At 37.2% G+C, this 17,703-nt stretch overlaps 2 protein-coding genes across 3 annotated transcripts in view; one reads left to right on the top strand and one right to left on the bottom strand.

The window, feature by feature from the left end:
* The window catches only part of LOC121638857, a 34,991-nt gene extending 20,547 nt beyond the window's left edge, over positions 1 to 14,444 (top strand). For both annotated transcript variants that reach the window (XM_041983891.1, XM_041983892.1), the window contains exons 37-65: positions 97 to 200; positions 680 to 798; positions 921 to 1,076; positions 1,206 to 1,420; positions 1,526 to 1,611; positions 2,078 to 2,214; positions 2,297 to 2,422; positions 2,504 to 2,694; positions 2,775 to 2,863; positions 3,187 to 3,314; positions 3,426 to 3,553; positions 3,652 to 3,769; positions 4,921 to 5,139; positions 5,272 to 5,442; positions 5,614 to 5,763; positions 5,854 to 5,918; positions 6,029 to 6,158; positions 6,676 to 6,761; positions 6,844 to 6,973; positions 8,862 to 9,052; positions 9,309 to 9,399; positions 9,510 to 9,639; positions 9,740 to 9,930; positions 11,264 to 11,419; positions 11,508 to 11,644; positions 12,159 to 12,298; positions 12,401 to 12,495; positions 12,651 to 13,035; positions 13,580 to 14,444. In XM_041983891.1, coding sequence (XP_041839825.1) covers positions 97 to 200; positions 680 to 798; positions 921 to 1,076; positions 1,206 to 1,420; positions 1,526 to 1,611; positions 2,078 to 2,214; positions 2,297 to 2,422; positions 2,504 to 2,694; positions 2,775 to 2,863; positions 3,187 to 3,314; positions 3,426 to 3,553; positions 3,652 to 3,769; positions 4,921 to 5,139; positions 5,272 to 5,442; positions 5,614 to 5,763; positions 5,854 to 5,918; positions 6,029 to 6,158; positions 6,676 to 6,761; positions 6,844 to 6,973; positions 8,862 to 9,052; positions 9,309 to 9,399; positions 9,510 to 9,639; positions 9,740 to 9,930; positions 11,264 to 11,419; positions 11,508 to 11,644; positions 12,159 to 12,298; positions 12,401 to 12,495; positions 12,651 to 13,035; positions 13,580 to 13,668 — 4,153 coding nt within the window. In that variant the 3' untranslated portion in view covers positions 13,669 to 14,444. The remainder of the gene's footprint in view (positions 1 to 96; positions 201 to 679; positions 799 to 920; positions 1,077 to 1,205; positions 1,421 to 1,525; positions 1,612 to 2,077; positions 2,215 to 2,296; positions 2,423 to 2,503; positions 2,695 to 2,774; positions 2,864 to 3,186; positions 3,315 to 3,425; positions 3,554 to 3,651; positions 3,770 to 4,920; positions 5,140 to 5,271; positions 5,443 to 5,613; positions 5,764 to 5,853; positions 5,919 to 6,028; positions 6,159 to 6,675; positions 6,762 to 6,843; positions 6,974 to 8,861; positions 9,053 to 9,308; positions 9,400 to 9,509; positions 9,640 to 9,739; positions 9,931 to 11,263; positions 11,420 to 11,507; positions 11,645 to 12,158; positions 12,299 to 12,400; positions 12,496 to 12,650; positions 13,036 to 13,579) is intronic.
* LOC121638858 (lipopolysaccharide-induced tumor necrosis factor-alpha factor homolog) lies at positions 14,442 to 17,467 on the bottom strand. Its single transcript, XM_041983894.1, has 4 exons — positions 16,909 to 17,467; positions 16,584 to 16,613; positions 16,357 to 16,489; positions 14,442 to 15,068 (listed from the first exon to the last, which is right to left on the bottom strand). Exons 2-4 carry the CDS (start codon positions 16,606 to 16,608, stop codon positions 14,960 to 14,962), a joined length of 267 nt encoding a protein of 88 aa, XP_041839828.1. The 5' UTR covers positions 16,609 to 16,613; positions 16,909 to 17,467; the 3' UTR covers positions 14,442 to 14,959.
* Positions 17,468 to 17,703: the final 236 nt, after the last annotated feature.

Raw genomic sequence — 17,703 nt, forward strand, 5'->3', positions numbered from 1 at the left:
ATTGCCTAAAAAAACTGACTTCTTGTATTTTTGTACTAAGATATAGGTATACTTTTTGTTAATCATGTGGCCCTTTCATCTTATTTCTAAACTCAGTGTTCAGATTCTGAGTGAAGTCCAGCCACACATGACACCTGCCACACAGATGTCAGTCAACACATACTTCATTAAGGTTTTCCTGACCAGGAACAACACTGCAGGTAGGCACATGTATTACCACAAAGACAGGGTGTTGAAGTTAAACATATTCCTGCTTTTGGTTCTGCCATATTGGATTATAATCAATAAATAAATTATTAACTATGATAGCTTAATCTCATGTCTTTTGGTAGATCCCTGATGTAATTCTTTGAAATGTGTTATGATCTGCGGATTAGTTTTTAATGAAAAAAAGAGAATTCACTCATTTTCATGAGCCACTGTCAATACCAAAAGATGAAAAGTGATGGATCTTCTAGTAGTTGTGAAGATCAGCATAATCAAATCCATGATACAACTATGGCTCAAGATATTAACATGTGTTCATGGACAATTGTCATTATTAATATCCAAATTAAAACATTGGCTGTTATATTAACATATTTTCCTCTTAGTGATGCATTCGTGAAGTATGTAGGATCGGAACATTTTCCTTCTGAGAAGTAAAGTTGAATTTGTTCTGTGTATTTTTATGGTTCAGATCCTTTCTGCAGCTTAAATGTCAACAACAGTGGAGAGTGGCTGCAGAAGAACCTGGGAGGGTTCTCCATCCTCAGTTCCTTCCTGGACCTCCAGAAGCTCTACCCCAAGTTTTCACCGGTCTGTCAAGTTGCACCATGACTCCTATCTTTGTTTGTTTATATGCTTTTAATGTTTTTTCTTTCCTCTCTGTGAACCATTAGAATTAATGTAAATATGTGTGTGTGCTTGTGTATGAGTAGATGGAAGCCCTGCCACAGCTGACAGTTATACAGCTTGCAGAGGTGTCTGCAACACCTGGCCAGCTCACATCTTCAGAGCAGGTTGCCATGGTGATGAGTTACATCCCCAACCAACAACTTGCCTCTTTCTTTGATGTTTTCTCACCTGCTATAATGGTAAGCATACATCACACTAACATAATTCCTGCAGATTCTGTTATAACATGTTTTGTTGTCACCATGAAGACATCAGGTCAGCATGTATCTTTATATATATTGTGTGTGTGTGTGTGTGTTCTCCTTCAGGGTCATGAAAACATGTTCCCCCTTCTGGTGAGGTCAGCCATGTTGGAAGTTGTGTTTGATCGTGCAAACCTTTCCGATCCATCAGTGGACGACTCAGTTGTGTCGGACTGGCTCCACAGACGGCTGCGTCCACTGTTGGTCAACCTGTCACCTTCCTATGTCACACCATTCTTCAGAATACTGGCAGGAAGGAACTGTAGCATTGAGCAGCAAGGGTAAGCATAAATCCACAAACACCAGATTATTGATTAGTTTCAGTTCAGTCCTGTTTTTGACTTGACACTTCTCTGAAAACACTTTATATTTTCTATATATTACAGTGTGGAGACCCTTAATATGACTATCTCAACCCTCAGTGAAGATACACAGACAGCAATCCACAATCACATCATTCAAGCTCTCGAAGGTAATGATCCACTTGTAGGTGTCTGATATACAGCCATGTATCGCTTCATCGTAAAGTTAGGGGTGATACTAAATCTTTTGCACATAAAAAAATAGATATGTTTCCTTTTTAATACCCATAATGGTGGTTTTCAAAAAGGAAACACACATGGTTGCAATAATATTTACTTACCGTAGAGTGGCATGCTTATGTTTAAGCACCTCAAGGGATTTGAGCTCTCTGATATCTTCCAGTAGGTTGTTGGAGCTATGCTTAGGGTTAGGGTTAGGGTTAGGGCTAGGGTTAGCAATGCATTGTGCTACTAGATGGTGACCATGCCCAAACATTTGTATATAATTTTTTAAGTTGTTGTTAATAGTGGGATTAACAAAATGTGTCATTTTTAACATATTAGTTTAGGAAATAAAGTCTTATTTCTATTCACTTATATATTCAATGTAAAAGAAAATGTATCCCTCCATTTTAGGTCCATCACCTCTGCGTTGCTATGGTGACAACTTCAACCACAGTTTCTACATTTTCCTTATGCACTCATTCATGGGATTCCAGTTCCCCAACCTGACCACCTTCATGTCTCTGATGCCTCTTGACAGAATGCATTTGGTGAGTTGAGTTTAATTCTGTCAGGAATAAAGACAAACATGGAGCAGCAGAATGACTTATTTTAAGATTTCTGTTCTTCCAGCTGTTGAACTCCATTCCTGTGACAGATCTTGCCGATTTCTTACGCCGCCCCAATGTCGTAGACAACGAAGCACAGCTTTGCGTGCTCTACAACAACTATGACCTGACACCAGCGTTTCTGGAGACTGTATGTACCACAAATATAAATACACAGTAACACAAACAGGTTATGGTGATGTAATGACATTAACCTGTACATTGACTGCAGGAGACTCTACCAGCAGTGGTGATGCGACCCACTCTGCCCTGCGTCTGGCCTAAGGCTCTCAGCAGCACCAGTAGGTCAGAGGTCAATACTTGGTTTGACCGAAGTCTCAAGAACTACATGCCCTTCCTCACGAAGAGTCTAATCAGTCCGAGTGTCACATACAACGCCTCATGCATGGCTTTCCAAAAGCTGTATGTTTTATTGCAGATCTATGATCCATTTAAGTTAATGATGTGTTTTTATCCTCAGATTTAATCTTGTGTTGTTTTAGTGTCATAGTTCTTGGTGAACACAACTACACTACTGGAGACTTTGTGAAGGAAGATGTGTTCAACACCATCAGGGCTTACCTTACATCAGGTCAGTTTTTTAAAGCAAGTACTTCAGGCCTCAATAATAAGAGAGGGCAAATACAACACAATAGAAATGCTTCAGGTTATCATCATGGTTGTTTTTTCTGGGGGGGGATTACTTATCAAAATACTATCTTGAGATTTTTCCAAACAAATGTTTGGTCCAGACAATAATTGTTAGATTTTTTTGTAATAACGTTGTGTTTCAAGAAATGCTTCGTTTTTATTTTTGATTTATGTCATTTAATACATTTAGGGGCAACAAAAAATTTTCATGCGATGCTAAATATAGAAAGACTTTACCAAAATTACTGTCATTTATTGTTGAAGTAACAACACCAAGGTGCTACGACCCCAGCCAAGCAGAGCTAAACACTACAGCGTGGTTTGTCGAGTACATCGGCCCTTTCATGCCTTTCCTCACCCTGGAGGCTCTTCAGTCTTTTGGATCTGAGCAGGTATTGAATCAGGATCATGGATGCATAAACTGCAACTAAAGTTTTGATTTTACTCAAGTAGTTGACAGATTCAATGGTCATCAATGTGCTTTTTTCTCCCCCTGCCTGCAGGTTCTCCAGGTGTTTGCTGTGAACCAGCTGAACATCGCACTCTTCAATCAGTTTTCATTACCTCTGAATCTCACCAGCTACTACACTCAGCTGATATATCAACAGGACAGCAATTTCAACCCCTTACTGTGAGTTCAAGCCGCTAAACTATGACCATTATCACAAAAACATGTTGTATTTGTCCTAACTACTTGACTACTTAACGAACTATTTAACTTTTTTGCAGGCTTCCTATGTTGTGTCGGTGTTTCGCTCCTGGTCCAGCATTTGTCCAGCTGACTGCAGAGCAGAGTATCATAGTTCTGCACAACCTCACCACTCTCTGTACAGCCCTAGATCCACAGGTAACAAACACACATAACAAAACACAAATATGTTAGTGGTACAACCTTTTTACCAAACAGGTAACGTACAACTGAAAAAAAGAAAAACAGTGGAGGACAAAAAAACAGCTACTGATTCCCACAGTCACCAATCTGCCATAAGATGTCAGTAGATGGTTTGATGAGAATCAGACTTAGGATTGTGTAAAAGGATTGTGTCCTCATTAAAGTTTGAATGAAGGCCAAAGAGAAAGTATTTTAGCTTATTGAGATCGGCAGCTGACTCTTATCCTGAGGAATATTTTTGCACCAGTTTTTGTGGCTCAGTTTATCTTGAAGGAGAGAAAGAGTAGAACAGAAAGAAAACAAGTAAACAAGTCACTTTTTATTTTTACAGCACTTTTAAGGATAGAAATCACAAAGTGTTTAACAATGGAATACAAGAAACATGAAAATACAGAAAAAAATGGAAAGCCACAGGTTGTCAAAGCCTATTTTATTTTAGCCTTTTATGATCAAATCTAATGAGAATTTGAAGAGCTTCAGGTTTGGTTATTAAACTTTGAAAATGCAGTTTACAAGAGACAGAATAGAAGAAGTAATCGACTTAAGAGTGAGTTGTGTGGTTTTTTATTTGTTTGTTGTTTTTTTTTTGTTTTGTTTTTTTTGGCATTTTCTAATGCAGAAAAGTCAGGAAACTTGACATTGTGTAAAACTCCTGATCCACCCCTAATTTCTTAATATTTTGCTTCCAAAAAGCCTGACTTTCTTGTAATCTTGGTCTATAGCCATAGTTCGCTTTTCTTATTACAGTAAAAATTCAATAGAAATAAAGTTCAGAACATAAATCCATATATCTAAACTAACATTAGTACAACTACATTTCAGGTTGAGTCACAAGTTAGATCTTTGTTAGAACAAAGAGCTGCAGCTCAAAAATCTTAGTCTGACAGTGAATCTGACAATGTGATAAACATCGTTTAAAATGTATACGTTTTTTTTTTTTTGTTTCCTTTATTCAGTCATGTTTTTTTTTTTGTTTTTTTTTTATTACTTACTAAGAGAGAGAATTACTGGACATCTGTGTTTTCAGTTTTATGGGTGAAAAGCAGGTGAGGGCTCTTGGGAATGCTCCTCCAGGAACAGAACAGAGTCTTTCTTTTCATTTGCAGGTCTCTGCTGCTTTGGCGAGTAATTTTGGTACCAACATTGATTCCACAGTCATTACTAGTCTCAGCAATCAAAGCACTGGCCTGTCAATGGGCCAGCTCAAGATGATAAGCCCTCAGGACCTGTTTCTTACCCTCAACATTCTCAGTAGCGTGACAGGCTGGAGACCAGGACAGGCCATGGCCATTCTCCAGTCTTTGATGTCTTCAGGGATGATGCAGGTAGGTGATTTCTTCACTGATTTTAGTAAAGAATCTACAGTTGTGTCTGTGTGCAAACCAGTCAGAAAGAAATTGTCTGTGTGCTCAAATTTTCTCCTGTGGGCTACTGCCACCCTTTTTTCGTCCCACCAGATCAACAGCTCATCATCCCTCTTAATGCTCGGGTCTCTCCTTTCGGGCATCCCCTCCTACATGCTCAATGGCATCAGTGGCTCCCAGCTTCTAATTGCATCCCAAAATTCTTTAATCATGACTTACTTGATGTCTGCTTCACAGACTGTCCATCAGACTTTTGTTACTAAGGTATGACACCATCATTTAAGGTAAATCAATGTTCTAAAGCTAAAAATGTTCTTTCAAAGCTAAAAACGTTACTGATGCTGTAAACAGCATGTGGTAAACCTGATTTAGAAACATGATGCATACATATAGAAAGGTTTTGTAACAGCTCTCTGGTTCTCATGTTTTTCCCAGATCATTTCAGTGAGCAGCAGCAGTGATATGATGATACAGAATGTTCCAGATGGATTTGCCACTGAGATCCCTCGAGTGACACTGCAGGGCTTCTCAAGCAGCCTCAGCGTTGTCACCCAACTCAACAAGAAGACCTGGAAACGCGAACAGGTAGGGGGCTTTCACCAATGAGATGCTTAAGTGTATTGTCAGCTTTCTGTGTCATTGCACACTAAGCTTTCGTCTGTTTTGTTTTGATAGGTTGAGTTGTTCTTTAATTCAATAGCCGTGGAAACTGCCACTGCTTACCTGGGAGGTCCACAAAAGTGAGTTTAGGCTAATTTTTCATGAGATAAGACCGAAAATGCAAGTCAGTGTGAAAAGTCTCACATAAGTCTTCATATTTGTGTGTGTGTGTGTGTGTGTGTGTGTCCAGTTTGTCCTCCTATATGTTACAAGGGTTCACATGCACGGGAGTAAGGACGATTAACAGTGTGCAGATTAAGGAGCTGATCAAAGCATGCCGAAGAAGTGGCAACACCAAGGTCAAACTGGTGGAGACTCAGGTGAGAATGCAGAACAACAGGTTTGTGTTACTCATGTTGTTTGGAAATAAACATTTTTGCATGCTGCCCTTTTTAGAAAAATAAATAAATAAAAGTAATCCTCTAAGTAGAAATCATATAGATCAAGGTAATAGCCAGAGTTAGAGTTTAATCGTAACAATTACTGCAGGCCAAACATGGGCAAAATGTTTATCATAACATTCACAACCAGACATAATATGTTTAAAGTGCATGATTTTTTTTTTTAGTAAAGCTGAAAACTCATGTTTTCACATTTGAATCCAAGCAGTGGGAGCAGAATATTTAAAGTCCTTCCTAGTTCCTGGTGCTTTTCCTAATTCACTGAAGGGTTCAGGGATAAATAAAAATAATCTGAAGGACGCTAATGTGACATCCTCTGAAGTCATGGCAACAAGGCTCAAATCATCAAATCAGATTAAAATTGCTTTAAAAGTTGCTTAAATCAGCAAAGACAATCCGCTGTTCAATTAACACATTTTCTTTTTCACACCAATAGCTGACCTGCATGTACAACTATATCAGAGGCGATTCAGATGTCACCAGCTTTAACCTTTATCCTTCAGATGTGCTGCTGTACTATGAGTAAGAGTCTATCCTCTTTATTTGTTAGATCATGATCAAATTAAGGTTTGGCTTCAATTCCTTTTATCTTTTCTGTCCACAGTTACTCTTTGGTGCCACAGGCCAGCTGCAGGTCCTATTTCCAGCAGCTGGCTGATGCAGACTTCTCTGTCTTCTCTTCGGTCCTCAGCTACAAACGAACTGCCCTGTTCAATAATGCCAGAAGCTGCCTGGTGAGACCCTAAACAGCTGCTAATAGGCTACATCTCAAATAGGCTGTTTGTTATGTTTTGTGTCAGTTATCAAGTTTTTATTAAAATGATACATTCATAAATATTTCCCTTTTGCATTAAAATGGCTCAGATGTAACTCAGCACTTTTGCCTCATATAGTGGATATTTGACTACATGATTTAGACCGTCTGCTTCTTGGCTGCAGCCCTAACCGCTCTGTCTGGTCTGCTGTCCAACAGAGTTGAACAGCTAACCTCACTAAACTCACCAAGTGTTAATTAACTCTGCTCACTACGTACTAACTTTCATTGCATTAATGGGGATTTAACGAGTTGTCATGTTTGTGGCAGAGATCCATGATTTTGAGTCCCCACTTCTGATGAATTCACTGTAATAATTTTATGGTTGAATTGTCAGTATCAGTTGATTGTCAGTTTTATTTTTAGCATACACTCGGTAATACATTTATATTGTGACTTTTGTTTTTATTTTGTCACTCTTTGTATTTGCATATTTTGTTTGATGTGTTTGTATCTTTCAAATTTAAAAAAATATTTCTCAAACTTGAAAAATATAACATATTTCGCCACTGCATCCCCTGGCAACCTCCCTGCCAAAGTGCTCTCACCCTCACCTGCAGCCAAACACGTGGTCATGCAGGTGCATGCAGCATAACCTGTCCATCCCCTCTGCCCGAATCAGTGCAGCACCTCAGTTTAGTCAATGTTGTTATAAGCTGTTTGGAATCATAAGTGAGTGAAATGAGGCAGTGTAGTAAGTGTTTCTGTTGAATGCAGGTAATTTAGGCCTTAAAATTAGTCACTTCCTGTTGGCAGGGGGCGGGGCTATGGCTTGACAACACCTGGACATGTAGATGTGGTCAAGATGGAACTGGAGTGAAACTTTCAGTTTGGTGCAGACTGAGTGTTGTATGTAGGACATAGTGGACTCCGTGCTTGATGGTAAAACATCAAACTTTGAGGAGCCGCCGCGGCTGAACTCTGAGAAATGTTTTGATCATTTTTGATCAAACATGCCTCCAGAGGGTTAAGACCGATGTTGAGGTTAGTACAATAAAATCTATTGGAGGGGTTTGTTAAAAGGTAAAGAAAAGGATAAAAATTACCTCAACATTTGCACTTTTTTCAAAGATGGCTGACTTCCTGTTTAATTTAGGTTATGAGTCAAGGAGGCTTGTTTGTATGTCCTGGCATGTTGTAGCTATGTACTGAATTTTATCCATGGTGGTTAATGTAGTGGGTGTTGCTAATTGATTAAGTGATTGTAGGGGGTGCTAAAGAGCAATATTGCAACTTTTCCAGCATATTTCCATTTGACTCAGTTCCAGGCATGACTGTTATCTCCCCTACTCCTCCCTAATTTGGTGGAGGTCAACAGTACAATGAGTCAGTTACAGGGACTTCCTGTTTCATGATGTCAGACAAGTATTCGCCATGGTTACATTTGGCAAAGGAACTTCCGTTTTTTACTGTGGTATCATGAAAGGGTTTGATCTGTTGTGAAGCACTTTCATATAATTTCAATATATATTTTCATAAAGATTGATGAGATGCAGTGGCAGGGTTTCAAAAATAGGTGGCTGTTGCATAATTCTGCCAGTCCCGACCACCTCAAAACATCAAATCTTTCAGATTCGTTTGTGGGGGTGCACAAAATTTGCTGAGTTTGGAGAAGAAGAATAAGAAAAAGAAGAAATGCTTGCATTTCAATAGCCTTAATATAATATAATATAATATAATATAATATAATATAATATAATATAATATAATATAATATAATATATGAAATAAGGGTTCTAAACACATTTTATTAAATGCATTTGTAATGGTTCTAATCTACTAATTGTTCTTTTTTATCATCTTTCCAGGGTATAACAAACACAAGCTTGACTAAAGATGTTATATCAGTTTTGGGGAACATGTGCTGCATGCTGGATGGATCCTACATCCAGAATTCTGATCCTTCAATCTTGGAAAAACTTAAGAACTGCCCAGATCTCACTGACGCTCAAGCAGCAGCTGTTCAATCTTTGCTAACCAGCGGGAAAACAAATTATGGGTATGTCCCCAGCAAAATGGATCTCAGTTCTTATGTTTTAAAACAATTTCAGTTGTTCATCATAAGACTTGAGTAAAGGCAACTGGATTTCTATTTCATCAAAAACCAAAAAATAAAAGTCCACTTGCCTTTATTTACTTACAATGACCTGGATGACTAAGAGTCTAAATCAGTTTGCCGTCCATCTTCGCCAAGTTTATTCTCAACAGCTTTTATCATCCTTAAAAATAACCATTTGTTGCTCTTGGACAACCAGCGCTCCTTCATCTTGGAATGGCCAAACTCTGGTGGACCTTGGGATGTTACCGCTGTATTTGTCTTCATCTTTCTACGATAACTTTAGTAGAGTGAGTAACCCATGCACACACACTGTTAGCAGAAAAGATCACCTCTACCGGATAGGACTGGGATCGGTGATGTTTAATTTTTCATGTGTTTCTCTTATTCCTTTTTGCAGAAAATAAAGCAAAATTTCTTAAGGTATTTCCTGACAGTTATCAAGAGCAACGGTGTGGACAGAAAGAAGAGGGCAAAATTCAATAATGCAATAGTACAGTCCATCAAAAGAATGTCAAAGCGATCTTTAGGTTAGTCTTCCTGTGTTTCTGCTTCCTGCTCTGTACATCTATTTAAACAAGAATTTACCATCTAAACATCTTTTTCTTTTTTTCTTTTTTCGCTCGTTAGCCACAGACTGCACAGTGGGGGTGATCACTCAGGTGACTATCAGCGATCCAACTTTCCTCCTCAACTATGTGGATATTAACCAGTTCAACAACTGCCTTAGTGCCACAACTGTCAAGGACAACTTGGATGTGATCACTGAGAATATCGATGATAGAGAATACCTCAAGATTGTTCTCAGCAAGTTGCGAGAGGTGGGTAAAAGACTGTTTTAGTGAGTAATTGTTTTAGAAGAGGCAGCTGGACAAAGAACAGGAAGACTTTAATTAATTAAAAAACAAGTGTAAAGAGTAAATGCTACAAAGAAAATAAAAGCAAAACAGAAATCAAAACAAATGAACACCATGAACAGAACAGAGCCAAACACAAATGTGTAGCCAGACAAAAAATATGGCAAAAAACAAAGAAACAATTTTTTTAAAGAGCTAAATTTACAGAGAACGTTTAACAAATCAAATTAATCAAATTCATTATTTCCACTTGATTTTATTTTATATTATCTTTTATCTTAATATATGTATATATACATTCATATATGTAACTATGTAGTAATTTTATAACCACTGAACAGGTGGTAAAACATAATCTTTCAATTTTTTTTTCTTCTAAATAATTTTTTTATTTAGATTTTCTGAAGACATTTTGGTAGAATAAAAATTTCCAAGAAACTTTCTTCCTCGCTCTCTAGAAATATGTATTTCACACCACAGAAAAAGTAAAATTTTCTTCAAAGATAAAACTTGAATAATGAATGATAAGTTCGTTCCACCTTCTACTCAGTAACACGCACTGCCTGTGAATAGTGTTTAAAGTACATGTAGAAATTAAAAACTTAATTAAAAAGTGATTTCCTGGGTATAAATCTCTGAATCTCTACTTAAATCTGCCAGATATTACTGAAAGGCAGTGGTTTACTGTAAGCGCTCTGGTTACAGGAAAAGATAAAACAACAGCAGCTCTTAAAGCAACACTACATAGGTTTCCAACCCTAAAACTTGTTTTACAGTACAGTCCTGGAGCTGGGGCGCCAAAGTGGTGAAAATCTGCAGAAGCTTAACAGACAGGAATGCTCCTGTTAGTCTTAAAGGGTTAAAACAGCCTTTTTTTGTCTTATGTAGTAAATCTACTGATCCAAAACTAAACAAACAAACAAACAATTAAATAAATACATGTATAAATGAATAATTAATGGCTAAAACGCATTTTTTTTTCTTAACTTGGTCATTTTTTTTTCCTTTTCAAAAAGGTAATAAATAAATGAAAATGGAACTTAGAAAGACTGTATCCAAATTAACATTTTCCTCTCCCAACCTTTTCATAGTCGTCACCATTGGGGGGAAATATATATATTCGGTCAGACTTTCTTTTTCTTTTTTTTTAACTTGTTTTTCAGGGCCTCAGTAATGAACTCTGAGCTATCCACCTCAAGTGTTTTTTCAAGCAGCTCATTATCCCGTTTTCTTTTTAGCAACACACAAAGACAAATTTTAGCTCGATGTTATCTCATTGATTCTTCTATATTTTTAGGCTTATATCTCTACCATCCCAGAAGATCAGGTTCAGATGTTAAGCGCAGCGTCTCGTCTTGCAACAATTGTAGACATCAGCATGTGGAATATCACTCAGATCGACACGCTTGCTGCTTTGATGAACTCAGCAAATGGCGAGTGGGATCCAAGCTTGGTGAGCAAATGTGTTCCAGGACAAAGCTAATGTGTACATACTTAATAGGCATCTCTGTTCTTATTAGTGCATGACTTTCCTCATCCAGGCTAAAGCCATCATCTCTAAGTATCTGAGTGTGAAAGGGAATAAACTTGGCAGTGCAGAGCTCAACAGCATTGGAGGAACAAACTTATGCTCCCTGGATGTTGATGTTCTGAGGAACATTTCTCAAGAAAGCCTCAAGTAAGAAGTCTATTTTTTCTGTTTGAGGCATTGTTATACTTATATTATCGTGTTAATAGCTGGAGTTGCAAGGATGTCCTGGTTAGAGTTGAGCCACTGATCTCCAGGTTGACACCTTTTAACAAGTACTATATTTTCTATGTGATTTAATTATTTGTCTTTTTTGATCAGTTCTTGGTGTTGTTTTCAAATCTGACCATGTTTTAAATCATATTTATGAAGAGAAAACTAAAATGCTGAAGTAATCTTTCATGTTCCAGTGTCTCTTCTAGAAAACAATAAAACCATTTAGTGTAACAAAATGTTTTACAGATCTATGTTGCAGCATCACTATTTCTCAAGCTGCTTACAGAAATAGCCACATCTACTGACTGATCTTGTTCTTTAAAGCTCAATAGAACTGAAAACAGCATGCAGTCTATAGATTTATAATTAAACTAGCTGCAAAATGATTCATCTTGTTTGGGGTATTTGTTTTCTTTCACATCTCACTCTGCATGTGTGTCCCTTGCAGAAATGCCCAAGCCTTGGATCTGTCCAACTGCACCACAGAGAAACAACAAGAAATGTTCAGCATAGCCAGTCAAGCATTTGTTAGCACCACCCGCTCATCCATCTCGGTTTCTTCTTATCAACTCACACAACCTTACCTAAGTAAACGAGCATATATATTGTATCTGTACAACAAATGAAAACTTTTATTTGAACCCAGCTAGCAGTGAATTCACTGGTTTTGTCTTTTTTCTTGTCCTGCAGGTGGTGCTTCACTTGACTATGTCCGAAGTTTGGCAACCTCCAATGTCAGCATGGACCTGGCCACCTTCTCCAATCTAAATGCAAATGTTTTACTGGTCAGTATTGTATGCATGTGTGTGTCTTTTGTTCTGTTTGTTTTGTTTTTTGTTTGTTTGTTTGTTTGTTTGGCAGTGTCCTGTAATACTAACTTTTTTCTTTCTTTATTTATTTTTCTGGCTATGCTGGGCATATAAATCTGTTCTCTGAACAGAACCTGACTGTTGATGAAGTTAAAGGTCTTCTTGGTACCAACCTGCCAGATCTGAAGTCCTATGAAAACCAGACGTTGATACAGACCTGGATCACCAGGCAGTCCCAGTCAGCGCTTGATACACTTGGACTGGGCATTCAGGGGGGCAGAGCTGACCCAGTGACCACCATCAACAGTACAGCCAATACCCCAACAGCCAACTCGTCAAACACCAACAGTTCCAATGCAAACACAACTTCTCCCTCAACTGCAAACACAACTCCCCCCTCAACTGCAAACACAACTGCACCTACAACTCCAACTACAACTCCAACTACAACTACAACTCCAACTACAACTCCAACTACAACTCCAACTACAACTCCAACTACAACTAAAGCCACAGGTTTTCCATTCAGTTTTATTTATATAACATACGTTTTTAGAAACAGGGTACTTGATATAAAAACCGAAGAAGAGAAAAGAACTTTACCCAGATTATCTTTCATGTTTCTTTAATAAAGATATAGTATTGATGTACTAGCTAGCAGTGTGCTTTAATCCATTTTTGGGTGTCTGTTACAATCCGCTGCATCAAAATGACCAGAATCTCTAGAGCAAGTGCACATTTATAAATGTGAGCAAAAGTGACAAGGTGTTAAACATTTTTAGGAATCCTTTTGATTCCCTAAGCTTGCTCAGTAATCCAGTCTAGGCTGGCTAGTAAAGTTAGAGGCTGCTTCTTGAATGTTTGTAAGTAAATTAAGTAAGTAACTTACTTTACTTAAACTACCACTCAAAAGTTTGGATACATTTTTCTTATTAGATTCATTGGGAAAGTGAGTTTAAACTGGTTCTGTACATATATTGGAAATTTGGGGGAATGCATTTCAAATAAAGTGCTAAGAAATATAATGCTACTGATGCTAATGTGTGTTTTTCTGTTTTAGGAAATGGTTTCCGCATCCAAGCAGACGCTGGCTTCTCCATCCTTGTGTTCCTTGCACTTATCATCACTTCTCACCACATCATAATATAAAGAACATGGCTGATTATTAAAATGCAGTCCAGCATGTGTTTAACTGGACAAGAGGGGAAATAATTTTATTATTTATAACTAACTGAAGAAAAATGTGTTTAAATATTGGTTGGTTGTGAGATCTCATATTTGATTTATTTTTATTGTTTTCCTGGTGGTTCGGTGGTTTTATCTGTGAAAGGTGACATGCTATACTGAAATTTATCTGTATATGCTTTTCTGAGATACCTCTACAGTAACATGGCATTATTCACAAAAACTACCCTTATTTATATAGAACTAATTCTTTCTGTATGCCAACAGAGAGACAGAAGCTGCTAGCAGCCAGCATCTATGCATGGAAAATGAAGGATGTATACAAGTAAAGTTACTGATACCCAGAAAGAAAAGGACAAAAATGCCATTAATTTTCTGTTGTGTGATTGTGATGCCTGGAGCAGATGATCAAAGTAAAGAATGTCACAGAACCAGACAGGAACCAGGTGCCCAGAGCAGTCTGAACATCTGGTTTCAGACTGCTTTTACTTCAAGTGGACCATCTGTGTACTTGATCATTTCCTTTGGTCATAGTTCAGTAAGCTGTTAAAATGTAGGAATGACAGAAAATGTGGAAACATATAGTAACTCATCTCTGAAGCAGGTTTAACAGGTAACCGACAGATTCCAGCTCTCTTTGTGTGGCTGTATACATTTTAAGAAGTCCCTTTCCTGAAGCTGATATTGCTTGAATATTCTGTATGTGATTAAAAATAATAATAAAAACATACTAAATATCATTTATTGGTCTCAGTTTATTTATAATCCAAGGCAGAAAGAATTGTACTGCAGTGATATAAATTCTTGTATCCTTGTAGTTTAGTTACTACTAAGTTAGAAATTAGTGGCTGGAGAAAAAAAAAGACTTACACACTGGGAAAAAGGAAAATGACCTGAATTAAAAAGGAGCAAATCAACACTCAACCGCATTACATGCAGTTTGTACTCTGTTCAGCTATCTCTCAAACTTTGTGGAAAATCAGAAAACATTAATAAATAAAAAAGAAAAAGAAAGCATAATTCTGCAGAGCTGTAGGCAGTAAGCTATCATGTAGGACGAAAAGAAGTATCAAATTCACAAATTTGCATGGAGCATGAAAACAAATATTGTATTTTATATTTAAAAACAATAATTGTATTTTATATTCAAAATTGGCTAAAATGCTGAGTTATTCATCTGAAAAGTTGCAGAGTTACTCTCTCTCTAGATGACTTCACTGATTAATTAACCGATTGTTAAAGCTGTAAAAATCAGTTATAAGCGTTTATAAACTCCGAGTACAGTCTTGCAGGTAGGACAGCTGTGCTTGGCATCTTTCAGGCGGTTCACACAGAACGGGATGAGGCAGCAACCTAAAACAAAGCTGGAGAAGAAGGCAGATATTATTATGATCAACCAATTATATCTAAACATAAAAAACAGAAGACAGATACATTTGACAGATCACACAAGTCAGTTGCAGATTATAAAAGCTGACAGTTTCAGAGTCAGTTTAATCTGCTTAAGTAGGTCCATGATGAGCTGTCAGTTCCACAGACTGAAATATCTCAACAGGGGTCACATGTATGCCAAAACAAAAAAGAAAAGTCCCCCATAATTATTTTATTTATTTCCATTTTTCAATCAAGATGTCAAAATCGGAGTTACTGAAAGATAAGCCAAGGTTTCCTCTGCTGTGTGCTGCTTGTAATTTAAATGCAGACATACATACATTTTAAAAAGTTAAGAAAAACCTGTCATCTGACAGCAGTCGATGGCTTCAAGATTTTACAGTTGCATATGAACTCTTTTGCTCTTAATATTTATGTTTGAGCTTTGCTTTAACTCAGTCAAGTTCAGACATTATTAGTCAGCGTCACTTGGACTACAAAGAGTACAAAGAGAAACAACAAAGTTTCCTGTTACAATAATCTTGTCCCTTGTTCCAGTTAGCAATATATATATATATATATATATATATATATATATATATATATATATATACACACACAGTATATTACGCATTAAAATATCCTTTTTATACAATCTATGCAATAACTTTTTACATTAACTGATTTTTACTGTAGCTTTTTTCATAAAAAACAATTTTTTTTTCTTCATTAGCTTTGCAACAACAACAAAAAAAAGCCCTTAATATTTTTTATTCAGTTGCATATCTGTTTCTAAAGAGGTCTCTCAATGAAACAGCTAATGTTAGAAATAGTTGACAGCCTATCTACCTATGTAGTTGCTTAATTTCTGTGAGTATAATTGACACATTTATACCATTTTCACAACTGCGTAAATGGGCTTTAAAGAAAGTGGTAATCAGTCTGGGGTTGGTCAAAAAGATGTAGAGAAACAGCTGGCCCGGCTGCTTCCAAACACTTCTAAAGGATCCCTAAATAATAATATTCATTCTCTACACAAACAGTACACTTAAAACAAAAAGTTAGAAGTAGGAGGTCATTTAAACTGTTAAAATATTACCATGGATTAACTTAAATATTGAGCATAACCAGGATGGTTAACCAACCTGATGGTGGTACAAATCTTCATTTGTTGGTTCATTGTAAGTGTACTCAGTTTCTACTTATGTGGTATTTTGCCATAACCAATCAGCCGTTTGCTTGAAAAACACATGAAACAAGTGATACTTCAACTCCTCTTACCCACAGAGGAAGAGTCCTCCACAGAAGAGGTAGGTGAGCAGACCAGACGAGTATTCCACCTTTGACAGGACTGTCTGATGGCACTTAGGACAGGCAATCTGAACCGGGTTGTCTCCTAACGGGCCGATTGTCGCTGCATGAAAGGAAGAATGATGAGCAGTAAAATAATGGGTGCTTTAATAAAGCTACGAGCTTGTTGAATCTCTTATCCTCACAGGCTGACTCACCAACAGGCACTTGTGTATTTGACATTGTTCCTGTAAACAATGAAATAAACAAGATGAAGGTAAACACAGGCTGATACAAATCCAGACATGTTTTAGAAATGCCTGTTGTATTTTGACATGATTTCAAAATATGAGAAATAATTTTACCTGTTATTTGAACTGTAACATGACTTCATCAGCCTTTCATATATACAGTATATTTTGGACCCACTATCATTTAACAATTCCAAGCATAATGAAGGCAACAAATAACCACTAAAATCTAAGTGTGGCTAAAATAATTAGCTCGAGGGAATAATCTTAGGTTATTTGAATTAGTACTTACAGTTTTTGTGTAGGAGTATTTGTCTTCAGAGCGAACCGTTTCCCTACAGCTCTGCGTTTTCTGCAGGGCCACACCTTCTAATCCAGCCTTAATTGATTCACCAGGAGTCATGAGATTGTATCTAAGAGTTTCACTGAGCAAACCCAGACGCTCTGAGCCATTATTTAATTTTTTAATCCCCGAATGTCTGAATCACTGACTTCCCCTAAGACATCCCAAACGATTAGCTCTATCAGTTTATTAACTTGCTGGCCAAATGCAACTGCAACAATATTGTTCTGGTTGTAGTATTTTTTTTTTTTTAATCATTGCTTTTTTGTTTAACAACCATGAGTAAGACCAGTTTGCAGCTGGTGTTTGTTGGAAAGATCCAGTAAAAGGGAGACAACATAAAAGGTCTCTGTTTCTGAGAGACTTGTGGAGCATGACACTGAGCAAAGAGATAACGCTCCATTCAGGCTGGAATTAGCAGCACATGCTCCAGCTGCTCCAAATTAGCCAAGGCATTTAACCATTCGTTGAACAAGACAGAGATGCATTCATGTTGACCGTGTCAATATTTTCTACATATTCTAAATATTTGTGCATTAGCATCCTAGCAACAAATCCTAAACAAATTAGAATTTAAATATAACAAAGTTGGGATGGGATTAAAAGTTTGCCAAATGGACACAAAATGTCCTTGAGACAGTCCTTAAACTTTAAGATCAAAATCCATGTTTCTACTGTAATATGTAAATGAAACAACAGTGTAGTAAGATGAAAGATTTTTAATCAGTAAAAACCGGTGCAATA

This window comes from Melanotaenia boesemani, chromosome 4, assembly GCF_017639745.1.
Source record: "Melanotaenia boesemani isolate fMelBoe1 chromosome 4, fMelBoe1.pri, whole genome shotgun sequence".
In the NCBI taxonomy this organism is placed as follows: domain Eukaryota; kingdom Metazoa; phylum Chordata; class Actinopteri; order Atheriniformes; family Melanotaeniidae; genus Melanotaenia; species Melanotaenia boesemani.

Bases quoted from the DNA above. Each gene is read 5' to 3' on its own strand.
- LOC121638858 (XM_041983894.1), bottom strand. From the start codon at position 16,608: ATGTCAAATACACAAGTGCCTGTTG. The intron at 16,490-16,583 runs GTGAGTCAGCCT...CCTTTCATGCAG, and splicing joins AAATACACAAGTGCCTGTTG to CGACAATCGGCCCGTTAGGA. The intron at 15,069-16,356 runs GTAAGAGGAGTT...CTTCTTCTCCAG, and splicing joins GGAGGACTCTTCCTCTGTGG to CTTTGTTTTAGGTTGCTGCC.